Source organism: Tachypleus tridentatus, chromosome 7 (genome assembly GCF_004210375.1).
Source record: "Tachypleus tridentatus isolate NWPU-2018 chromosome 7, ASM421037v1, whole genome shotgun sequence".
Taxonomy (NCBI): domain Eukaryota; kingdom Metazoa; phylum Arthropoda; class Merostomata; order Xiphosura; family Limulidae; genus Tachypleus; species Tachypleus tridentatus.
The window spans coordinates 17,811,094-17,837,860 of NC_134831.1; the positions used below are offsets into that span (position 1 = coordinate 17,811,094).

The 26,767-nt window shown below is 33.0% G+C and overlaps 1 protein-coding gene across 2 annotated transcripts; it reads left to right on the plus strand.

Annotated features, from left to right (window-relative positions):
• Window positions 1-281: 281 nt before the first annotated feature.
• Window positions 282-26,733, plus strand: LOC143255224 (uncharacterized). 2 transcript variants are annotated; one of them, XM_076510549.1, is made up of 4 exons: window positions 282-429; window positions 5,084-5,233; window positions 6,347-6,408; window positions 15,924-26,733. In XM_076510549.1, the coding sequence occupies exons 2-4, from the start codon at window positions 5,097-5,099 to the stop codon at window positions 16,049-16,051; spliced, it is 327 nt and encodes a 108-aa protein (XP_076366664.1). In that variant the 5' UTR covers window positions 282-429; window positions 5,084-5,096; the 3' UTR covers window positions 16,052-26,733. The 2 variants fall into 2 exon arrangements, with proteins under 2 accessions (XP_076366664.1, XP_076366665.1); XM_076510550.1 differs by having other exon boundaries at window positions 418-509.
• The last annotated feature ends 34 nt before the right edge of the window (window positions 26,734-26,767 follow it).

The window sequence follows — 26,767 nt, forward strand, 5'->3', positions numbered from 1 at the left end:
CTTAAAAGACTGGAGTTACTCAAGTGGGTTTATATTCAAATAAAGTATCGCTTTCCTGAGAAATGTAAAACACACAACCTTCGGATATTATGAAAAAATACTTGAGTAACCCCACTCAGTTAAGAATTAAAATTATTGTAAATATAATTTGTTCAATTTTCAAGGATTGTAAAAATGAAAAAAACTTACAAATGAAAATATAAGTGTACTACATTATGTTTCTTTAATTAACTTTACGTTCCAAGTATTATAAAGTAAATAAAATATTTTATTTGCTAAGTTAAAGAATATAATTACAATAAAAGATAAAATTCCATATCAACTAAAAATGTTATCAAAATTTTAAAGTTTGCTCCCTTTCCGCTTGGCAGCGTGAACGCCTTTTTTTGCGCTATTTGAAAAGTAGTTTTAAATAAGCCGGTAACGTGGGTACGTATTATTTTTACTTATAAATTATTGTAATATTTATAAATTGTATTGCTTCTTACGTCTGGGAATTGAATATAGAGGTAAGGTAAACAGAAAATTGTTAAGATTTAGAAATGTTGAGTTGTAAGCGGAGAGAGGATCAATTTAATAGTTTGACGAAACCATTAATCTATCGTTATATACATAAGTACAATGAGCTGAATAATGGGTTTATATTTCTCCAATGTCATTGTATTCGCACATCAATATTTCTGTGGATTTGTATATCTAGAAACAGGGAATTTCAATGCCTGTGGTAGGTAGGGCACAGATAGCCCATTGTGTAGCTTTGTGCTACATTGTAGCCATGCATCTTGTTGATTTTTCAATTGAGTGTAACCGCGTTTATGTCAGGGGAATCAATGTGTTTGAAATGCTTTTCAACACAATACATGATGCTATCACTATTCGTTTTAATGGTATTTTTGTCCCTTTACTATGTGCTTCTTAATTTTTTTAAATTTTATAGTGACTCTTAAATGAAAATGGCTGTATTAATAATATTGTTATAATTTATATAACCATACAATAATGAAACTTGTTTATAATACGTATTATACTGGAGAAACCTTTTTATTACATGATGTGCAACTCCCAGTTTTGTAAAATTCTTATTCTGTGTGCATGCAGATTAGCAATAAGTCTTGGTTTTCCTCTTTTGCCCCCATTTTCCATTATAAAGAACATTATTTGTCTCCATTCAAATGTATAGAAAAATTTGGCAGCTGAATTTACTGAATGTAGTATAACAAAATAAAGAAGAACTTACATGCAGATTGGACATTTACAAATTATTTGGCATGTTTTTGCCTTTGGATAAGAAAAAAACAAAACAAAATAGAGATTACTATACAAAGTTGCAAATCACTCATAGCTACCATGCCCTGCCAGCCCTACCAATTGCTGGCACCCCAAGTGAGCACAGACCTTACTGGTAATTGGTTAGTAGATTATAAAGTGCAATAATATTTGTTTTTAGTATTGGCATTGTAATGTAATAATAAAGAGAACAGAAACTAAATTGTGTTGCTGTTTATTTTATTATGGTAATGGTATGCTATGCTATCGATTTTGTTATAAGCTTATACAAGTCTGGTAAAATTAATTATTTTGAAAATACAATGCAAGTATTAGTTTTAAAATAGCACAAAACTGTTGATAAATATATTTGTATTACATTCATTTCAAATCTGGTGATGCTTAAATAAAATTAGAAATGCATTTCTGGTGTTTTTACTTGTATACAGCTTTTACTGATTTTTTTAGCAAAATGATGTGTTTGTATCTTTTATGAAACAGAAGCCTGTCAAAACTTGTTTGTATGATACACTTGTTGATCTCTTAATTAAACTTGGTTTTGTCTTTTTTGTTAATTAAAAAAGTTATGAAATATTGTTCTGTCATGATCTCCCTCCCCTCCGTACATTTTGCTTACCCTTAATGTATCTTAAGAGATCATTGTTAATAACTTTTATGATTTCAGACAACCTTTTAATATTCTAATTTTCTGTTTGTCCAGTTGTCTTGATCTATAATCTTACAAATCTCTGTGACAATCAATTTAAATATATTTATAATGCTTCTTTTTAATTTTATCAATTATATGATTTGTGAACTAGTCTGGGTTTTTTTTTTACTTACAGCCACTTTTTTTTTTTCAGTAGGGATATGCCTATCTCAGATTTATTTAAATACAGTTTTCTCATTTTATCAATATCAAATTAATTCAGTTGTCCAATTCACAGCAGACACTTCTCTCATCTCTTCAGAATTTGTTTTCTTGAAATTTAGATTAAAAATCTCATTATTACTTATGTCTGTCAGTAGCAAAACATTACATCTTACTGAGAAATGATCACTTGGACTCCAATCACTACATTTCAATATTAGAAGTTTTTAGTAGATTCCCCAGCCAAGTGGTGAAGAAAGCCATTCTGAACAGTTTCTGAAACTCTATCTTCCTCATCATGCAACTCCAAGAATTTCCAATTTCTATGTCTAAAATTCAAGTATACCATAATTGTATCCTCATCAACATATTAAATCTTCATCTCACTGTAGTTTCAGATCAGTTTGATTTGGTGGTCTGTAACAAATTCTAACTGTGTGCTTTCTCCCTGAATGATCACTAACAGAAAGCCAAAAAAAAGCAAATCTTTCTGCAGTTAGGTTTGATATACTCAAATTGAATGGGATGTAACTCACATTTTATATAGAAGACCACAACTGTTTTTATTACTCTTCATATTAAACAACCTATAACCCTGTATTTCAAAGAAATGTTTGTAATCAAAACTACATTAACAAGATTTCAGTTATTCTCATTGCATCAAACCTTTTTGTTCCAATTAATAGTCATCTGTATTATTTCTTATGATTTTAGCATCATAACAGTAACAAAACCATTTTGTACTTTATTCCCAAAGTGCAATTTTCTCAACATTTTTATTTTTTATTCTTCTAGCCCTCATCACTGTAGACTTAGCTTAAAGTTGTGTAAGTCACTGCAGTATCACTGACAGCATTAAGTTATTATTAACCTTTTCTTTGAATACCTTTATCTCTTATACACCTCTGACTTACCCTCACCAGTATCATTATCCCCTATTTGTATTACATACATAGCATCACTACAATCCTTTGTAATGTTATTTGCTCTGTCAGTTTTATCCATTGTCTCTGGATAGTATCATCTAATACGTTTTTCCCTATTTACCACACAGTAGGTAAATAGGTAGTACAGCACCTATCTATGTGCTATACTAAATAGTTACCTATGGTAATAACATTCTCATATTGTTCATTTGTATCCTTCTCTGTTCCTTTTGTTATCTTTCATTCCCCATAGTTCTTTATCTGCACAAGCTAAAAACTGAAATCTGTTATTTATTAGAAACTGCTCATTATAATTAAATCCACTACAACTTAGCTTTGTTAGTATTGTTTTTAACATATCAATATTCATCATTAGCCATTGTATCATTACTTTAAATCCTGTTGTAATTTCTTACAGTTAACTTTTCTTTTTATCCTTTACCTCTTTCCTATTTAGGGTAACCTGCAGTTTCTCCTCCAACCTACAAATTATATTTAGAAATTGCACCTTTTCAATCATAGGTTTCTGAAATCTGAATTCTAGTCAAGAGTACTTATATAAAATCCACTCATTACACCTGTTGCGTTCTGCAAAACTCTACATGTGTAACACCTCCATTATATTCATTTTAGGTGGAAATGAATTATAAAGTGTTTTATAATATTTTAAGTTAAATTATATATCTCTACTTAGCTAATGCGAGGGAAAATTGTATAATTAAATCTAGTATTTGATAGCTTTATTGTCGTATAACCCAATTCTGGTAGTTACCTGAAACCTAACAAAAAAAATTACAGAAAAAAACTTAATCTAGCATTAATTCTAAAGCTGTAACTTTACAATTAGTTGTACCTATAGTAATAAATATTCAATTCAATCTCAGCTAACCAAGATAACAAATATAGACTTTAAAAGTACTGAAATAATATTTTTCCATAGAAATGTTACAACTTCAAATATTTCTTTCTTTCAGAATACAGGTGTGTTATAAATTTTTCTTCACAGCTCTATCTGTAGAACAGTACAGTTGTTATAATCAGTATGAGCTTATAACAGCAAAAAGAAAGAGAGTTCCAAGTGATCCTGATTTAATTTGTGAAAGTTACATCAGGGAAATTCAAGATGATGGCATTAAAGTGTCATATATATTGGATGACTGGATTGAAATGGAAAAAAATATCAATAAATGATATTTCATGTCAAATTGCTTATCTTTGTGCAGTGATGGTTTGTTAACTGAAAAATACAATATTCTGTTTCTAACAGGGATGCATTCAAAAATAACTCATTGACACTTTTAAGTTTTATCTGTTGGGTTTCTGGAATTAAAAGTAAATGTTTATATGATCTTTGAATAAATGTAACCATAGAATAATTTTCCTTCAAGTTAGAAAACAGTCCTTTTGTGCCAAAGTTTTTAGTCACATTGAACTTAACACTAATGTTGCATAGTTGTATTTGATTTTTTTGCCTCTGTAGTTGAATGTTCATTGATGTAAACCTTCTCATTGTTGTAGTTTGTGAAAGTTAGTAATGAACTGCCATTTGATATATTCACAATCTCCACTTTTAAAATGTTCTCATGTGCAAAATGTTTAAAATGAGATTTAGAAATCTATACAAATGATCAGAATACACTCAATGAAGACATTGTAAACTAGTTATGGACAGACAAAATTCAAGAGGTATATTTCAGTTGTGGCTCTATAATTGTTTCAGGCATGTGTAATAAAAACTATGCTATTTGATGAAACTCTACATTATTGTTATTTAGTAGTACCATATTTGTAAGATGTTTTGTCATTAAAGATCAGAGGTGGTAGAAAATGTAATGGTCACAACTTTTAAATAGAAATATTGGAAGAAATAAGACTTTTACATAACTTATTGATTATTTGTTGTGATTATTAATATATTCTTGTTGAATTTATCTGTTTACAAGTGTAAAACATCTTTGTTATAGTGTAATTGTATTATGCAGTTGGTGTATCTTTTTTAATATTTATTATTTGGATTTAGGTGAAAAGCAGCCATGGGAGTAGAACAAGTTAGTGATGGTGTTACCAAGGAGATTTTGATTCCAGGATTTGGAGATCGCCCCAAACCAGGGGATACAATTACTGTACATTGTACAGGTTTTTTAAGAAATACATCTAAAAAGTTCTGGAGGTGAGAATGAAGAGCTACTTGTGTTATTTGTCATAATGTGTTTTGTGTTTAGTTTTTATGTTGCATTTAGTGAACTGAAACTGAATTGTCTAAAATAAATATTATATCTTTTCTTAGTATTGCAAGTTATATAATCAATAAAGAACAACTCTTTTATTACTCCTAGTTACTCATTTTTATATATCTGTAAAACACCCTCTTTGTTTTGATAGATAATAAAGAGGAAAAAAAAGTGTTGAACATTTTACCAGTGATTGCAAGATCTGGTGTAAATAATAAATTTTCAATATTAATTATTATAACATTAGGAATCAAATGTAGCTACAACTTGTTGGTATTTTTAAAATGTGCAACTGCAAAACAGTTCAGCATTGTTTCTAATTGTTCCAAGTATGTTTTGGGTAATATTAATTTTAGTCCTTACTTATTGTCATCAAAATAAGATATGTTTGAATGAGATTACATCATATTTTTGAGAATTTATTAAGTAAATATACGGAAACTTTACACTGTCTGTACGGTATATTACAAAGTTTGTTTAGTAGCATCTGGTGGCAGATACGATTTTTTTGTTTTATCATAATTTTCTTTCTCTTTCCTGTGGGATGTAATGAATATTGGTAATTTATATTTTAACCATAATGCACTACTGTTTGTTTTCATAAGTTTTACCAATTAATGACACCCATTTGTTTCTAACAGGCTTAAACTGTTTCATATGTAATAAAATATATTTGTAGTTAATAAGCAGTGGCAATACCCCAGGTCTTTAAATATTTCATGTTTAACATTTTGTCAAAATGGCTTTTGTTTATTAATTTTAAATTTAAACTTAAAAAACATCATTGTACAAAACTCTGGCTTCAGTTGTAAACAACCGCCTCTGTTCCTAATCTTAGTGTAACAGTATTGTGAGTATTAAGGGAATTTAATTCTTGGGCAATTTATATGGAAAAAATATATTTGTGATTGTAATTTAATCGGTCTGTGTTTATTTGCATGTTTCTTATTGATAACTTAAGTTTGCAAGATATTAGATGTTGTTTTAAAATCACAACTTGTAAAAGAAGATTTTAAAATCTTGTGTTCAATCTTTTTCATGAACTGTATTAGTACTAAAGATCCTGGTCAGAAACCATTTTCCTTTCAGGTTGGAATTGGACAGGTAATCAAAGGTAATATTTTCTTATTAGTTTCTGAATTAATGTATCATCTAGATAATGTATAATTTGTAACTGTTTATAATTCTCTCATAATTTAGGCATAAAATTGCTTCTTTCTGCTTTAGTTTATTTGTTTTTGAATTTAATGCAAAACTACATGAGGGTTATCTGCACTAGCCGTCCATAATTTAGCAGTGTAAGACAAGAGGGAAGGCAGCTAGTTATCACCACCCACTGCCAACTCTTGGGCTACTCTTTTACCAATGAATAGTAGGATTGACTATCACATTATAATGCCCCCACAGCTGAAAGGATGAGCATGTTTAGTGTGACCGAGATTAGAACCCGTGACACTCAGATAATGAGTCAAATGCCTTAATCCACCTGGCAACGCTGGGCCTTCTGTTTTAGTGATTTCCAAAAGAATTAAAAATACTACAATTGTAAATGTAATTTATTAAACTTTATACTTATTGCTGTAATGGTTAAAATTATATAACTTGTGTATACTAATATATTTAAATTTATTTTAGTGACAAACATTGTTACTTGTTCATTATTTTACCTCAATTAAAAACAGTTTTCATTAATATACTAATAACTTTAGATATTTGTTTTTAATTTTACAATCTGAGATTAAAAAATGGATGTATTTTCAATCTTAGACATTAACATTTCTATTCTATGAAAATTTTTCACCTTACCATAAAAATTATTAAATTCAACAATCAGCGGCTGCAAATTGTCTATTAATTTTGTAATTTAAACTTTTTTTTTTAATTTGCTATGTTACTCTAAGGAAATGGAATCAAATATTATCATAACTGTAAATATCTGAGCCTTTTATCAATGCAAAAAACAGTGAGCAAAGATCAATCTTTTTTCCTCCTACAACACAGGTGTTAGCTGACCTTAATAAGCATTGACCTTTAAAACTGGGCAAGTGTACATGCTGAGAAAACTGTGAAACATTTGTAACCTTCAAGTTGAGCACAAACCAAAGTATGATGTCACAGTTTTTGAAACTACACTTTCAGTCATATGTATGTCATATCCAGCAGGAATAAAGAAATACATTAACTGTTTCAACTCCATAACTTTACTTGAGAATAATGGAAACATGAAAATTAATACACATGCTCTTTGTGAACATATTCAAAGCTTAAATTAAAAATGTTACAAATTTTCTAAAATAGGAATGAGCTCTGGGCAGTTAGTTTTTAATTAATGCTTTTGTTTGTGGTAATTTCTTGTTAAAAGACAATTTGAAAAGCTTTTTGAATTTAAAAATAGTCAAAGTATTTAATAGAGTAATATCAACAAGTGATCTAAATTTGATGTTGATATTGGTTTTAATAGTGAAGTTATACTAATAAATTGGTGACACTGATGAAAACTGCATTTTGAGGAAACAGCCATTAAACATTTTTCAGCACTTAAATGTCAGTCAGATGTTAATAAATGTGTTCATTTAACCACACTTAACGGTGATTTGTCAATGTATTAGTAGTTTTAAGGGTCAGTGCTACCTTAACAGTTTGCATGAAAAACAATATTATTTGACCAAATAAATGTACTGTACTGTTCTTTTGTATACTTTAATCCACTTTGAAAATCAATTTTGGTGTGTAACATTGGATGTTAATTTTAATTCCTGTGATGTTGTCACTTTAATCACTATAGTGATTTGTATCTTTTTGTGAACATTTCAGGATTATCTCTGAATAAAATCCTAAACATTTGAAGCTTATTTTACCAATATTTATTGAAATAATGAATCTTAATTTAACTCGGTGTTGTTTGGAGGTAACATTAATTTTAACCCATTAGTTGATGAGATTTTCATTGAAAACAACAGCACAGTAATCAAATGGGTGCATTCTGCAGGCTGTTGCATAAAAGAAATTAAAGTGCACCTTGTGGTTGGTGTATTCAGCAGTTGCTTATTAGTTTACAGTTGCACCACATAGTGCATTCTGCAGCTAAGGGGCTATAATTTTGCAGTTTGTTTAAGAACCTTGTATAATAGTGTTCACTGTTTGCTTATTTCTTGTTATATGGTTAACTCTCAGAGTGCAGGTAGAGCTAAAGTGTGCATCTCACTATGTTTTGGAAGTTATTTCAAAATTTAATTCCAAATCTAATTTACCTTCCCTCATGCTACAGCTGTTACTTGACCATCAGGATTTTTTCCTTTGACCATCTAAGCATTGGTCAGATTTTCTTTCTTGCTTGTTCCAGTCTTTTATATCCCACTTAATTGCACTTTGTAATATTTCTGTATGACACTCTCCAAATATATCAGTGCACCCTCAATCCTGGTACTGTACATCAGCATCTCATTCAGAAAATATCACTTTTTCTTGAAAAAGCATCACTAACAGCTTTATCAGTGCTCATTCATGAATGCTTTGAGTATTTTTCCTCTTACCTGGTTGATCTCATAAAGAAAAAGAAAAATATTAGCAAGCTAATTTATAGCATGAATTCCTGGATTACTATTTCTTTCATGAAAGCAATTCAAGTTTTTGCTATCCAACCTCTGATACCTGGCATTGCACAATTTGGCAGGGAGTGGGGAGTTACGCTACCTTGAGACTGTCAGTAATTTTATTCGTATTGAGATGAAGTCATATATTTTCAGTTTGGTGGTGTTCCTCCATGGGGTTTCAAGGATGCAATTAAGGGCAATCCTCTTACCTGTCATTCTCCCTCTGCACAAATTCTTGAACCTCAAGGGATTGTTAAGTTGGTATGCAACTGACATATGAGTTTCTCTAACACCACCTTTTCCAGTGATTTATCTCTTAACACATGTTTAATAGTGAGAAATTCCAGGACCTACACATGGACAGGAAAGCGTCTCTACAGAATATTTTCTTTTTTGCTGTACAGATGGCAATATTTCATGGTGTGGACTTATTAAGAGGAAAATTGTCAAGGACATAGTTGGTCCACAGCTTCTTTTCAAACCTTGGATGTCCTTTCTTGGGACCACTTATTATCTCAACCTACTAGCTTGCCATGTTCCACAGGTGGTGATTGTGATAATAGAACAGTTGTCACAACCCAAACAAATTCTCCCAACAGAATAGATGCTGCATCACAAGGTTTTGTTGGATGAGCTTTCATTTTTAATCGTAGATCATTGTTGAGTTGGTCAGTTGTGGGAAAAACCAACCACTGGTAGTTTGGTCTCTGGAACCTCACATTCATGCTTTGGCAATGGATGCATTCCAACATCAAGAGAGAATGGGATTACAACTCTGGGTCTTCCATTATATTCCTCTTCCTCTTTGGCCATTTAAATGGAGGAAGTCTTGATCTGAAATGGTATGCCAAGGTGTCCAGAAGCTCAAGCTTGAGGCATGGAGATTATGCATTTTTTGTTTAATTTCTAAGGTTGCAATGTTTATGTCTCGATTTTTCTTAGTCCAGCAATGTACATTTATCAACAGAAATTAGAAAGATATTAGCAGTGTTGTATTAAAAGGAAGTTGAACCAACTTCAATTGGAAGTGCCAATCATAACTTGTTTGTTTTTTTACATGACTCTTGGGCAAGGGTTTTGCATCTTCCAAAGTTGCTCTCTATATGATGGCCTTGTTGACTACCATTTGATACTTGTGATAAAAATTCTTTGCATCTCAAGTACTCTCCAGATTCCTTAAGTTGTTCTGTGTCCTGTGTCCCAAATGACTATTCTAGTTACCTAACTGGTATACTAAGGTTACATTACATAATCTTTATGAACACCTATTTGTGATCTTAGTTTCACTTGCCATATGTCTTCGTTACCAGAAAGTTTATTTTTCATTGTTGTTGGTGTCACCAGTCAGAGAGATATTTGATGATTGTACACAGGATGCTTTATCATTCTACTTACTTCTTGAGACTGAAATTTTTGAACTAACGAACTGTCAGCCAGGAAAGGAGATAAATCCTTTTCTCACATATCACCAATCATATTTCTATCATAATTATGCTTATTGAAGGTTTTGTTTTCCCATTTCAGTCATTCATTTTCTGATGACTTATCTCCAGTTACATGGGCAAAGTTGGGTGCAAAGTTGATTCATGTTGCTTAATCTAGGTTCTCTTTGATCTTCTTCATGCAGGTCAAAGATCATGTCATTACATTTGTTGACTCGCATCAACATTTTATTGAACTACCATTCCATGAATTTATGCCAATAAGTTTAGCATCAAACTATAGATTATAATTCAAGTTTTAGTATTAAACATTATTTTATTTCTTAATTGAATGTAAGTATAAAAAAGAATGCACTTAAGCAACAATTTTTGTTTGTCACTTGGTACCTTGTATGCAGCACTAGTTCACATTTGATGTTTGTAATGTCAAAATATGTAGTCTTTGTCAAATTAGACACTTGTATTACTGACACTGAGAAATAAGAATATAAAATATGAGCCTCCTGTCATTTCTGTTTGCTGAGATAACACCCATTTACTGAATCAAACACAGTGGCCCCCATTCACCTCTTTCCATTTTTGGAAACACCCTTTTTATATACACTTCTGTTTATAACAGGAATTATTAATTGAAAGCTCTTAATGTCCCTCTGGTGGATTTCTCAACCATTTTCAAATATTACGATATCATCATGTTCTTTTGATACAAAACTTTAAACTGGTAAGTTGAGTCTTCAGACTGCTCAAAATTTTATTTTTTTTTAAGACTCAAACACAGCTTAGTTACTATGCTTGATAAATTGTAGTGAAATTCTCTGGCATTGGTATAGTAATTTATTTTTGTGGTTATTTAAAATATATATATAAAACCTGAAAAGTTATTTTGTTTCTTATCTTCCATATGCAAAATTTTATAAGCCTTAGGAATCTATAACAAGCAGCAAACAAGTACAAATTCCTTTATTTATTGTTCTGTCTTTAAAAAAAAAAAAGTTTAAAAACTTGTTTGTGAATCATAATAATGTATAATAATTGAAATGTGACTGTATTTTACAAAATACTAGTCCACTAAAACACAGCAAAGATAGGTCACTTTGTGAAGACCAAAGGCTTGTTTTATATTATTGGATATGGTAACGTGCATGCCTGTGTGTCATGTTATTTTAATTTCTGTGGTGTTAGCCAGTCGGGGTTGAAAGGTCAGTATAATAAATGTACTTAAATCTGTGTTATGAGATTTAAGCTATTTAGACTAAACATTTGTTTTTGTTTTATAATTTGTAGTCATTCTGGAACAAGAAAGGCATAATTTATATTTGTTTACTAAATTTTTTATGGTTTGTCCCTGAAGAAGAAAGGTCCAACTTTTGAAAGTGCTCAGGTTATAGGATTTTTATTTCAAGGTAAAATAAGTGATATAGGTGACAAAGATATTGAAATTAAAGAATAAGTTAAATAATCAGTTTTTGTTTTTGATATTTTAAGAGAATGTGAACTGTAAAGTCTTGCGAAGAGTGTTAGCTCAAAATGTCATCTCTTAAAAATTAGATGTGAAAAAAACTTGACAATTTTTTAACCTGTTCTTTAATTAGTAACAGGTGAAGACCACCTTCATATAATTTCTAGTTCAGCAGTTCTCTAATATAAAGCAAGTTCATCATCCTATGGAGAATGTATTAGTTTCGAGGCATAGGTTTATAGTGGTCAAAACTGAACACTTGTAGATAACTCAATTGTGAAAATATTGCATGCATTTTAAATATTTTGGTAAGAAGGTCATAAAGAAGCTAATAGTTATGATTGCAAAGACTATGTCTATTCTCATCCAGATTTGACTCTCTGAGTTTCTATTCAATTTTGAATCTTTTCCACAAGAAAAGGAATATTGATGTTGCACATTTTTTTTGTTGAGGTTTTTGCTCTCATATTTTTGTGGAGCCAAAGACAACATACATTTTTCCCAATGACATTGTAATTTCTCTTAGCTGGATGACTGAGAAATGATTACAATGTGTTATTAATATTTATTTGGATAAAAAACATTTTATATTTGATAATGGCCTCTTTTTTTCTCTATATTCCAAGAAAAAAATCTTTTTCAAGTTGAATTGGTATCTGTTGTTTTAGCCTTATAACAATCTGTTTGAATCTTTTTTAACACAATTAAAATTAACAAATTGGTAGGTGTAGTTTATCTACCTTGTTCTTGTAATGTTCCACATCACATAAAGTATGGATTTATATTACATGTTATAACTATTTTATTTGTCTGTCTTTCTGGTTTTTGTACCTTTTAGCAGACATCTTATGAGCCAGCCAGGGGAGGAATTTGCATGCTTTTTTGCTTTTATAATATCACTGTATCTGTGGTTATTCTCCAGGCACTATGAAGTCTGTCTCGTATATGTTTTTGTATATTTTGCTTAATGCTTGTTGTCAACAGTTTCTGTGATGTCTAGGATTGTGAATAATTTTAGCTACAAAACAAGAAAGGCAGAGTAATTAAAGGCAGGTCTTCTCTTACACATTTATAATATTTATTCTTAAAGTCTGAACTCTTTCATATTCTATAACAACTAGATGTGTCCCAGACAATATTCCACCCTCTATATCACCTTCTTGGGCATGTCTTTGCATGGAATTGGATACAGCAGAAACAGAACCATCAATATCACAAAACATGTTGGCTCCAAATGGAAAGGCAGTCATCTTTGTTTTTGTTTTTCTCTTCTCACAGTGATAAAACCGTGCTTGAATCTTCCTTTAGTTCTTCTTGAGCTTCCAATGACTTGGATAGCTGTGTGACTCACTGGCCATTTTCAGTATCTGTGAAGAGAGGTACTGACTTTAGAATATGTAGCTGGGATACTTTCCCAGAATCTTCCACTGCAGGAGTAGGATATAATCTCTCTCCTACCTCTTTATGCCACCGTCATCACCTTCAAAACCAACACAAATTTTCTGAATCATTTCTTGTAGTTTTATATTATTATTTTCCAGTTTTGTAGCCTGTAGTTTTATATTTTGTTTTTTATTATGTTTATCCATTACAATTTCCTATACAGTGTGTGTATTTTGGGATTTTATGAAGTTAACTGTTTTAGAATTACAATTAATTTCACATGGGTATTTACTTTTGACATTCCTACCCTCCCACCTCCCTACTGTTGAAGTTTCATTACATATGTAACATTCAATAAAAAACTAAATTATGATGCAAAAGCAGAATTTATGTAAGATCCCCTAAACTTGTGCAAAAAAAATCATATGGAAGGTAGGAAAGTAAAGATTTATAGGTAAGTGATGTATTCTTCAAAACAAAAAGACATTGAAATTTTTAATAAAAAATTCTGCAATGAGTCTTTTTTTTTTAACCAAGACAATCTTGCACAATTTTCAAATATGTGTGGTTAAGATGAATTCTGACATGTATTTACCTCTGAATTATTGAAAAATTGGAAATTGGGTGAGATTGTCTTGGTAATAATAATAATAATAAAAAAGACTCATTGCAGAAATTTTTTTAACTGGCTACTTTAATGATTGTTGAGAAATTTCCAGCTCAAAACTGAACTTTATTTTGTAAATGTTCAAAATTATTAGAATGCACTTGTTGTGGTAAATTAAGTTGGGGAAAAGGAGGGAAAAAAGCAAAAAAATGTATTGGTGAGTATCCATAAAGCAAAAAATAGTAAAGGTAAATGACCACAGCCAAATTACAATGATAATATTGTGAATGTTAAGCTATAAGTGATGGAAATGATTATATGAATTGTATTGATCATAATGTTTTATCCTTACATGAAGATAGTGATGATGACAAAACAAGTGAATGTGTTGTGGAAGAACACATGAATATGTAAGATATCAGAGGTGGGTTTGGAATAGATACTTCCTCAATGAGAAATTTAACAAGGTGAAAATCATGTGAATGTGAGTCCTTCAGTTCTGTTAATAAAGCAAGTTATATAATTGCTTTCAGCATTTTACTATTAAAGGACATATGCTGTTATTTTACCCAGGGATGTAGACCAATGTTTGCCAAATATAAGAGAAATCATATTCAGTGACAAGTTTAAAACTGTATATAATTGAATTACAAGCAAAACTTCCATTGCATTCTGTTCAATGAAGACTGTTATTAGCTCCATTATATGTTTCACTAAAGAATGATGACAATTTCTGTTTATGCAAATTCAATTGCAGAGCTCAATAAACTACCTGTTTTTTAGCTTGATACTGTATCTAGTAAACATATTCCATGTGAGGATATTTATAAATGCAGTATTCGTTATCTTACATTCCTAACATAGCTAATATTTGTTCATACATTGATCTTTATGTAGGTATGTCTTCATCTGTAGTTAATATTTTATTCTAAAATAATTGTAAAATCTTTATATTAGTTTCATTTTGTATAATTTCAACAATTGAATTACCATGTCCATTTTTGGTGATCTTGCCCCTTGTACAAAATGTTATCCAATTTGCATATGATGGGGTGTTAATTGTGAAAATGTAAACTTTGTGCCATAAGAGGTCCAAAGTCTGAAACCATACAAATTCCATTAGAATTGTTTTTTAATTTTGGTAGTTTTGTTATGGTGATGTGACCAAACAACCATGGATAAGAAATTTTTAACAAGATTCTGTGTGATAGAGGTATTTAAGGAAATATGTTGCCATGAAAGATATTGTATCAAGATGCTTAACACCATAGTAGTTGAATGCATATTGATTTCAAACCCATGCTACTATTAAATTGTGTTATAATATCCTGTTATAATACTTCATTGGTCTTGCATTTGACTTTCTACTCATGTACATGGTAGAATGCATTAAGTGGAATGCGTTCTTTATATACAATAAGAACTCCTTAGTTTTTCCTTATCTAAGCCATCGCATCAGTAAACAGATTATTTCATCCTTAGTTAATTTGGTAAGATTTTCATGAAACTCACTAGAATAGATGCAATAACAAATGTAATCATGAAGTTCCAAGGACACGTGGATTGAAAGAAGTGTTTGAGAAACTATGTATTTCTTAACATGACATTGGTTCTTGTCTTTCATTTAGAGACAGACATTGTATTCAATAATAAACATTGTTTTTTTACAGTACATAGCTATTAAACTTGTGTTTGTGAAAACAAAAGTATGGAGCTATACTACTGTAGTGATAAAAATATACTTATTTTTTATTTACGTATTGCAATTTTTTTATATGTTCATTTGGTAAGATAAAAGAGACAAACTTTTAGAATCTTTTAAATTTTTCACATTTTCTCATAGTTAGCAGTTTGATACATTGGTTTTGTGTGCCAGTGATGCAAACTTTTTTGTACTGTAGACTAGGAGTTTTGAAACAGATTGAAATTAGAAAGTAATTATGTATATATATTTTTATAATGGTATTTTCATCTGTAAAGAAATATTCTTGTTCAAATTTGTATAAAAAAACAACAAAAAAACAAAACAAATTGTACCCAGTTCACTGTTACTCTAGTTTTAAATAAAATGTCAAATATAAGTCTTTAACTGAAGTACAAGAGCATTTTATTGTCTTTAAAATTAATTTTTTTATTTCTCTTCAGGTTGGGATGAAGGATGCTTGACAATGCAAAAAGGTGAAAATTCCAGATTCACTATCAGATCAGACAAAGGTTATGGACCAAGTGGGTTTCCTGCATGGGGATATCCTTTGTTTTTTTCACATTTTTGAAAAAGTTATTGTTAATACTTGTAAACTTATATGAAGCTTCTTGTGTTTATGCAGAATTCTATATTTTTAAGGTAGGTTTTCAATTCAAATTGCACAACTGCATACTTGTAAAAATGCAGCTTTACATGTCATAAAGCAGTTCTAACATTCCAAAAATCCCAGTGACAGTATTTCCTGTATCCCTTACAATAACTAAGAGTATGTTGTACATATTCATGCATGAGATATGGCTCAATTTAATTGGTCAGTAGTACGTAACATGCATGTTTTATTTGGTAGGTATTACAAGTGCACCTGTGCCACAGGATTTATCTCTATCTTGTTCAGAGGAAACTAGAAACAGTCTTTTATGTTCACAATTTTGGAATAAATCAATATTTTCTACAACTTAATGACCAGAACCACCACAGAAGAAAGTATTGCTATGTTCAAATGAAATGCCTTTGAGTTTATCTTATTTTGATACAAGATTGACAACAAAAGCCAAACCCATGCTTTAGTTTCATGAAAAATGAAGCCACATTTGTTTGTGATTTCACAAATATTTTAATGGCAAGATCATATTTTATTGTTCTTTATTTGATAAAGCAGTATTAAGAAAAACTGTCTTCACCAGAAGATGCATGGCATTTGACATATTGCTTTAGTTTGAAGTGTTGATAAAAACAACTGTAATCACGCTGTTAAATTTTAGCCTCTGTAAAAGAAAACAAGTATTGTCATGCATGGGTGGTAACTTAATAGTGAGAACCTGATAAACTCATTTTCTGAAAGGGCTTACCAGTCTATAAAAGTTTTCAAACTTTTCCATCTTGTCATTTTGCTCATTGGACAAGTACCTGAATACCCTGTGAGGAGAAAATTAAAATATGGTACTTAAGGCCAAATTAGAAATTGCTTTTCAAAAGAAGCCCAGATGTGTTAACATTCAAGATATTGCTGCAGTAGGATATTCTTAGGAAGTTTGTGTAAGTGTAGCAAAAGGAATGGGCCCCTCGGTGTGGATTCTTGTATGTGGTGAGTGGACCTCCCAGGGAAGGTTCTGTTCTTTCAAGTTACCTCCTCTGGGATCTAAACATCCACCCACATGTTTGCCATGTGTTGCCACCCATGAAATGGAGGAGAGGATCCTGGTGGTTGAGGGGTACAACCCTAACACACCACTTAGGTCTTGAATTCCTGTAGACCTTTGGGTGGCTCCCCTTGGGTCAGTTGGCTGGTCCACTAGGGCTAGAGTCAACCAAGTACCAGTGTTGGAAGTTTTCAACAGGTGTTGTGGACATTGTGTCTGATGCTGGTGTTTGGGTATAGTGCTCATGAAACCCTGGCATTGCTGCAGTGTCATTGCTTGACATTGTAGTGTGTCCCCTCGTAAGGCTCCATGGTGGGTGGGGTCAGTGGGCATCAAAATTTTCCTTTTTTCCTATGGATCCTTCTGATAAAAATGTAAATAAAATAATGAAAAAACAGTCAACAGGTAAAGGACCACATCTTGAAGACTCTGATCAGCAATCTTCAATGTCTGTACCACCAGTTATACCTCATTTTCTCATCTTACATTCTCTTTCTGAAAATACATTAGGGCAAATGTCCCTCTTTTTTTTATTCAAAAGGGACTGGAGGGACTTTCTGGCTCTCCAAAGTCAGTAAAGAAGCATTGATCTGGAGACATATTGGTTGAAACATACACATCCCAACACAATGAACTCCTCTTGAATTCAAAGGCAATTGGGGATGTACCTGTTGAGGTTACCCCTCATGTTACCTTGAATTCATCATGAGGAGTTATTGTTGAGAGGGATTTGAAGAATGTCCCTGAATCAGAGATTCTTGGTGGTTTCTCCACTCAAGTTTCTTCAGTGAGGTGCATCTCCACTCGCAAAGATGGAGTTACACTGCTAACAAATATCCTTGTTTTGACATTTACATCACCTTGTGCACCTGTCACCATCAGTGCAGGTTATCTAAATTGCAGGGTACGGCTGTACATTCCAAACCCTCTCCGATGTTTCCAATGTCAGAGGTTTGGCCATTCAGAGATGTCATGTCGTGGTTCCCTGACATGTGCTCATTGTGGTGGCAAGGACTACGATGTCTATGAGTGAGACACAGACCCACATTGTGTCAACTGCAACGATTCACACCTTTCCTACTTTCATTCTTGTCCTGAATGGTTGGAGGAAAAAGAGGTGCAGCATTTGAAAAGACTCATAATATTAGTTATCCTGAGGCTTGGAAATTGCTGTCCTCTACTTCATCTCAGACATATGCTGCTGCACTTTGTTCCACAACTGCAGTGGGAGTGCAAACAGATCTCTTAGTGCCTCCAAGAGAATCATTCTCAAAAAAATTAAAACCCTTTTGATCTCCATAGTTAAAAAAGTTGATGAATCAACTTCTACACCCATCTCTGTTTCTCCCATACATTTCAACAAACCCCAAAATCTACATCCTTTGGTTCCAAATACAGGCATTTCTTCAGATACATCTTTTTCTCCCACTCTAAGATGCAAAACAATAATTCGTTCACGTTCTCAGTCACTGGAATCCCCTTCCAACAACAAAGACCTGCTCAATTGACCCAGGGCAGGATCCATGGAGGTTGATAGACCTCCTCCGATATAAGGACAGAAGGAAAAAAGACGTGGTCGTAAACAGAAAGGTTCTCCAGCCAATTCACCTACGTGTCACTAAAAATGGCTACCTTGATACAATGGAACTGTCGAGGTTTACGTTCTAATCTTGATGACATCAAAACACTAATTGCTTTCTACCATTCTGTATATCTTTCCTTACAAGAAACATTTCTGAAACCTGCTGATACAGTCACCTTTTTTCAGTTTTCTCTGTACAGAAATGACAGGCTGTGTGATGGAAGAGTACATTAAGGGGTTGCACTGTTGTTTGATCAGCATGTGCCCACCCTGTCACTCAACACAACACACCATTGGAGGCCATAGTCATCCATGTTTCCTTGGGTCATACCATCACTGTTTGTTCTCTCAACCTGTCACCTGGAGAGACATATGATCAATCAGACGATGCTCTCATTGAACAGTTGCCATCTCCCTTTCTAATCCTGGGGGACTTTAGTGGACATCATACCCTCTAGTGAAGTGCTGTTATTGATAGGAGGGTTGCTCTGTAAAGCGTATTCTCTCTGATCACACCATTTCTCTTTTCAATGCTGGTTCTTCCACTTATTTTCACGCACCTAGTCAGTCCTTTACCGCTATTGATCTCTTTTGGTTTGCTCTTCTTCATCATTCTCCCATTTTTCATGGATGGTTGACAATAATCCACTGGGCAGTGATAATTTTCCTATACTTTTGAGAGAGACTGGCCATGGTCAATGCCACCCTACCCACATTCCCTGGTGGAAGCTGGATCAGGCAGACTGGTCCAGTTTCACTGCTCTCATCAGTCAGCTATCAATAGATGACTGTTTGGCAGCGATAACTGACTGTATTATACAAGCAGCTTTTCAGTGTATTCCTAAAACCTCGACACGTTTTCTACGATATCCTCGTCAGTGGTGGAATCCTGTTTGCCACATGGCACAGAAGGCTCAAAAACGGGCCTGGGATACTTTCTGTAGATATCACATACTTTCAAACTGCATCGCTTTCCAGCATGCCCATGCACACATTAGGTGAGTAAGACATCAAAGCCAGAAGGAATCTTGGATTAAGTTCACAACTAGCATATTTTCTACCACCAGTTCCAAGGTCATATGGGACAGGGTTCAAAAGGTCAATGGACACTACAATTCTGCTCCCTTCTTGATCTTACTCTCTGATGGCCAAGAAGTAGCTGATGTCCAGAGTATTGTTGATGCTGTAGATGAAAGCTTTTGCCAGGTATCTAGCACTTCTGCTTGTTCCTCCACCTTCTTGGCCATCAAGACTCAAGCAGAGCGTTCACCTCTTTCCTTTCAAACTGACTATCTCTTTGACTATAATCGTTCCTTTACACTGGTGGAACTGAAACTGGCCCTTCATCGGTCTGGCAGTACATTTGTTGGAACAGATGATGTACACTATGACATTTTGCACCATCTGTCTCCTGCTTCTTTTGATATTTTTCTCATTGTTTTTAACCGGATCTGGCAGAAGAATATTTTTCCTAATGCTTGGCACCAGGCTATTATCTTACCTTTCTCTAAGCCTGGGAAAGATCCCAAGATTCCTTCAAACTACCATCCAATTGCTTTGACAAGCTGTTTCTGTAAGACCTTGGAAAGGATGGTTAATGCTCGTCTTGTTTGGTTCCTCGAATCAAACAACCTCCTCTCGCCCCCTCAGAGAAGCTTTTCTCAAATGACAACATCTTGCATCAATATTCTTTGACATTGAGAAGACTTATGACACAACATAGATGTATGACATTTTGCGAGACCTTCATATATATGGGTTACGTGGCCATTTACCCATTTTTATTAAAAATCTTTTAACGGACAGGAGATTCCAAGTTCATGTGGGTTCGACACTTTCCCATTATTTTCTACAGGAACTTGGGGTCCCTCAGGGCTGTGTTTTGAGTGTCACACTTTTCAGTATAAAGATTAATGTTATCACTGAAAAACTCTCTCTCACTGTTGCAAACGGGCTCTGTGTCGATGACTTTCACATCTCGTGTCGAACATGAGATATATTGAACGGCAACTACAAACTGCCCTCGATCGTGTACTGAAGTGGATTACGGCAAATGGCTTTAATTTTTCTCTCTCTAAAACCATTTGCATGCACTTTTGCCACCAACGGGGTATTCACCCTGATCCTGAACTCCATGTCGGTGAAGTTTTGCTGCCAGTGGTCCCTGAGACCAAGTTCTTGGGGCTTATCTTTGACCGTTAGCTGACCTTTATACCACACATCATGCAGCGACAGGTTGAATGTAGAAGAGTGCTAAACATCCTCCATGTCCTCTCCTTCACCACTTGGGGAGCAGATTGATGTTCTGTGCTTAAGATATATCATGTTCTTATTCAATCGAAACTTGACTATAGATCACTGGTCTATGGCTCTGCCAGACCCTCGGCCTTAAAGATGCTGGACCCCATTCATCATCAAGGACTTTGACTCTGCACTGGGGCTTTCTGCACCTCCCCAGTTCAGATCTTATACATAGAATCTCATGAACCTTCCACGCACATTTGCCATTTGCAACTGTCTTTATTATATTATTTGAAACTTCATTCCTTACCAAAGCATCCCACCTGGGGATGTGTTTTACTTCCTTTATGGGCCATACTTTTTCAGACCAGACAATCTGCCATTGTTCCTTTTGGCCTTCACATCCATGTGTAATTGGATGAATTGGGTTTGTCCTTGGATAACATTGCAGAATCCACTGGTCAGCCCATCCCACCATGACTTATTACAGTCCCCATGTGTGACCTTTCTTTAAGTAATCTGAGAAAGGCAGATACTCTCGATTGGAAGTACCGTCTTTTATTTTTTTAAACATCTTTTGAACAATCTTTCCATTCCAATTTATACGGATGGTTCCAAATCAGGTTACTCTGTAGGCTCTGCCATGGTTTGTTGTGATTCAGTGGTTGTGTGCAGAATCCCCTCTACAGCTTCTGTGTTCACTGATGAACTGTATGCCATTTCTCTTGCCCTAGATCATATTGAAGCTAATCAGTACTCCAACTGTACTATTTATACTGACTCGCTTAGTTCTCTACTGGCCCTGGAATCGCTTCACGTTGGCTCACACCCTGTTCTTGCTGATATTCAAAACTGACTGGCCCATTTTTCATTAACATTTACTTCTATCCAGTTTTTCTGGATACCAGGCCATGTTAATATTTGCAGGAACAAGCTTGCAGACACGGCAGCTAAATCTATCTGCTCGCTTAGTTCTCTACTGGCCCTGGAATCGCTTCATGTTGGCTCACACCCTGTTCTTGCTGATATTCAAAACTGACTGACCCATTTTTCATTAACATTTACTTCTATCCAGTTTTTCTGGATACCAGGCCATGTTGGTATTCGCAGGAACAAGCTTGCAGACACAGCAGCTAAATCTATCTGCTCCGGCACTAACACCACTGTGCCTATTCCATACATGGACTATGGTCTTGTATTCAAGGCTTGGCTCCATGCCAGCTGGCAGTCAACTTGGAGTGAGCAACACGACAACAAGCTTTTCCAAATAAAACCCTATATTGGACTTTGGTCGTCTAGCTTCCGTAAGGTTTGGAAGGAGGAAGTTGTTCTAACTAGACTATGCATTGATCACAGTTTTTTAACTCATCGTTTTCTTTTATCTTGAACTGATGCATCAGTGTGTGTAGTTTGTGTAATACTCAGATCACTGTAAGCCACATTTTACTTTCTTGCCATTGTTATGATTCAATGATGGCACTATTATATTAAACATGTTCTGTCCCAAGGTTTGTCTATAACATTAGACAGTGTTATTGGTGACAGTGACACTATCCACCTTGATAAAGTTTTTCGTTTTTTAAGTGTTTGATATTTATTCATTACACCTTTATAATTGTGGTTCCCTTTTAAGAGTCACAATCTCTCTAGTTTAATTTGAAATTGGAAAATGGCCAGAACATTAAATGACTTGACACCAGGACTGGAAAGGCCAACTTCAGGTGACTAACACCATTAGTTGTCCTGGATAGTGATTATTATAATTTTGCTGCATGGGTTTTAACACTTTTATTACTCGACTTTTTGATACTGGCCATAATGACACATAACCCTGAACCACGACTGGAAAGGCCAACTTCAGGTGACTTACAGTGGTTCTTGTACTTACTTGTTAGTCTTCGTGGTGGTTTATGATAATAACTATTATACCACAGAAAGTCTTTTACAACTTCACTTATTCCGGTTTCTTTCTTAACGTTGTAGATTAGGTGTCATCATTGGTTTTATGCATTTTTGTTTTACCTTCATTTTCTTTTATGAATTTTACTACATATAGTTTATTTTTACCTTTTAACCGGATGTTTGGTGCAGCTAGCCTAGCTGCTTTGTGCCATAAAACACTAAATCAACCAATCAACCAAAAGGAATAGCCAATTTAGCCATTGCAAGTTTGCAATTTAAATTGATTTTTGTGAGGTTATCTCCCTTATTGAGACAATGAAGTATTACTTTTACCACATTTTCTCCACTGTGTTAGATATATACCATATATGTCTTGGGGGTATTTATTTTGTTTCATAGTAAGAGAATTTTCCTTGCCACCTGGCTGCAGCATGTGCATTTATTTTACACCATTATAATAATATGAAGTGTTCTGCTTGGTGCATGCATTATGTTACAACAGACAAATAACACAAGTTTATGTGTTTGCATTATTATAAAAATGATTTATAAAACTACAGGTTAAAGGCATCTTTTCTGTCTTCCAACACAAATGTAGGAGTTTTAGTGGTATCTGGATGATCAGTTGAATGGATCCTCATTTGTATTAAAATTGTATGCCACTGTGAAGTACTATATACATCAACTCCCAGGTATTCAAACTGGTATGCTACTTAATAAAAATCAGTAGTACCAAGAATTATAAAAATGTATGTTTTTGGTATGCCCACAGTTTTGTTTGGTCCACTAGATTACCCCCAAATTCCCACCCTGGTCATGTGAAAATGCTCTGAAAACTAATGAAATCATTGGAATGCTGCTTATATACTATGGCATGGTGAAGCCAAAACTTCTGAATAATCATTCTTTATTGTTTATATAATTCGTAGAAAATATGGATTTCAACTACTGCTAGGAGGTAAATTTTAAACTTATCACCAGAGTATTAAAAACTTCGAATCTCTTGCACAGATATTTGAATAATAGATTATGTGGGAAGTCAACACCAATCTACTAAGGAAGCAGTAAAATCAATAGTCTTTGTGGGGATTGTTCGAGATAGAACATCTATGATGACCAGAAAAGAAAAAAAAAAAAATTCCTGTGCAACTAAAGGGGAGTGTACCTATTTTTAGTGCATCTGTGTGGCTGTACTCATCTTTTGACAATGCTGGACACTAACTGCTTGTATTCGGTGAAATACAAGCTTTTGGAAAAGACTGAATCTTCACACTATAAGTCACTCTTTGACTTTGATATATAAGGTGTAATGGATTTCTCAATGCATGCCATCTTCTATTGACAGGTAATGTTGACCACTTCCTGCCTTTTGTTAATCTTGCAGCAGTCATGGCTGTGATTCCTGTGGAGAAATGAACCTATAGAACAAGGATTCAGTTGTTGAAATCAAGTCAAAACAAAGAAGTTCTTCTCTGAGAAGAAAGTGGAAAGATTTATGTTTCTTACAACAGAAAGTCTGGAATACTGTTCCACATTCAGGAGGTGAAATAAGATAATATCATGACAGAGATGATTATTCTGTTTTTAGGGCTGAGAGTTAGCAGGAGGGAGGAGTTTTACATTAATTTTTATTATTTGTTTTGTTTTTCATTTATTTTACACTTTTTTAATTTATTTGCATGTTTTGTAAAGTGCAAAATCTAAAAAAGTTTATCTTTCACCAGTTTCATAGTTATAGATGCTCTTTGGTGTAAAAATCATAAAACCCACAAACACACAAGCATAAAAGAACAAAGTTGTATGCAGAATAAAATCAACCAAATAAGTTTATCAACTGGTAACTGATCATGTATCGTCAGTTGAGACATTGCACATCATAAACATTGTATGTTCCAACCCAGCCAATCTGATGAGAGTTATCATTGACTGAAATGACCCATCAGCAGTTTCATATAATGTTTAACTGAAATTATCTTATTAATTATTTTTACTAGAAACTTGTGTTGGACTCTTAAGAATAATGTAATTTGAAATAGCAGTCTCACTGTCACACATAGTACAGTTAACAATAAGCAACTGTGGGCATTATTTCTGTTTTGACAGGTAATGCAATTTTTACATATTGAATGTGACACATAATACTATAGACGTCTGCTTTATTAAACAGTAGTAATCCCATGCAATTATCCTTACTCAATTTAAACATTTTTTCTTTCTATGTTTCTAAAGAATCAGTAGAGTTTACTTTCATTAGCTTGTGGAGATCTTCAGAATGTAAAGGTATTTACTAATACATTTTCTGCTTTAATTTATTAATGGCTGTAGTGGGTTATAATGTTGGTAGCTGTTTTTAATTCCATTATTAATTAATGGTGTTGTGCTGAAACTTATTTTTAGTTTATATCCCACTTATTCTGAGATGGTTCTTAACACACAGAGATCCAACATTGGTTGAAATGTTGAAATTATGACCCCAATATAAACTTGTAAAGTAAATCATTCTTAGAATAATGTTTAATAGAAAGAGGGATTGTATTAAATGAGTTAACATTTATGATGCTTATGTCATAGAGCTCAACATACAGGGTGGCCCGTAAGTCCTTACTCATCCATATGTTATTATGTTATATTCAATTACGCATGTATTATAAATTTTTCTTTTTTTTCAGAGAAATATGGTCAATGTAAGCCCATTTACACTTGAAAAAGTCTTACAGGACATGACATTGCATAATATTATGCAGTGAGAATGAGGGACAGCACACAGATACACTGGATACATAAGATATATAGATGGATTAGTACTTATGGGCCACCCTGTATATAGAAGGTTAAATAATTATATTTTGGTGTATGCTTCACCAGTGTTTAATGTTTTAAAGTTAAATTTGAAGATAATCTCTAAAATGATTAATGGAAGTAGAAGTTAGGATAAACCAGCCACATTGTTGTCTGTCATGATAATATTTTATAATGATAGTGGGAACCACTGTTGTAGTTTACGTATATGCTTGAGATAGAAGTTTTCTATGTCTAAAGTACTGTTGATATAAAAAAACATTTCATATTGTGTAGTAAGTGTTTCACACTAAAAATAATTCTGGTTTTTCTTTAAATTTGGTACTTTAATTATAACTGCTTATTACAAATGAATTGTTTTACTCTTGAGAAACGTTGATCTAGAAGTTCTTAACATTCATAGTCACAAGTTTCATTGATGAAACTTACATGATGCTTACATGGTTAGGTTCTAATTCTTCATGCTTGATTTATGAGGCAATGTTAAAATGACATTCAAAGTCGTTTATTGTGAATTATTTTATGGCATATTATCAAAAGTTTAATTATAGTTTTTCTTAAGTTTTCACGTTTTTACTAGGTTAACATTTTCTTATTTAGACTTAAACTCAGTCTGTTATTCTGTCATAAAGTGTCACCTACTATTTTTGTTTTGTTTTCATTGTCATTAAAGAATTTAAGAAATCTGATAATACAAACTGACTAAAATCCTTACAAAGCACACTTTCATGAACACATTAATTGTTGAATATTTATTATATATGTAATTCATTTAGTTTTTTGTTCTGATATAAGGTTTATTTTCTTTCCTTAACATACTTACTATACCACCAAATGCTGATCTGCAGTTTGAAATTGAAATCTTGTCAATTAATGGACAATGAAGGCTCTGTCTTTTTTTTCACCATTAGTTTAAAACATCTTACTGCAATTCCATCTTTTTTTGTGTGTGTGAAGAACTGAGGTTTAATTACTTTTTTAAATAATAATATAAGCTTTAAAACTTTCCATTTGAAAATAAACTGTTAATTCTTTATTTATAATGTTCTTGAATGAAGAAATAAAAATTCATGTGCAAGAGGAAAAGGTTGTTTGCTTTGTTTTTATTATTAATCAAGGT

Bases quoted from the DNA above. Each gene is read 5' to 3' on its own strand.
- LOC143255224 (XM_076510549.1), top strand. From the start codon at position 5,097: ATGGGAGTAGAACAAGTTAGTGATGGTGTTACCAAGGAGATTTTGATT. The intron at 5,234-6,346 runs GTGAGAATGAAG...GAACTGTATTAG, and splicing joins ACATCTAAAAAGTTCTGGAG to TACTAAAGATCCTGGTCAGA. The intron at 6,409-15,923 runs GTAATATTTTCT...ATTTCTCTTCAG, and splicing joins AATTGGACAGGTAATCAAAG to GTTGGGATGAAGGATGCTTG.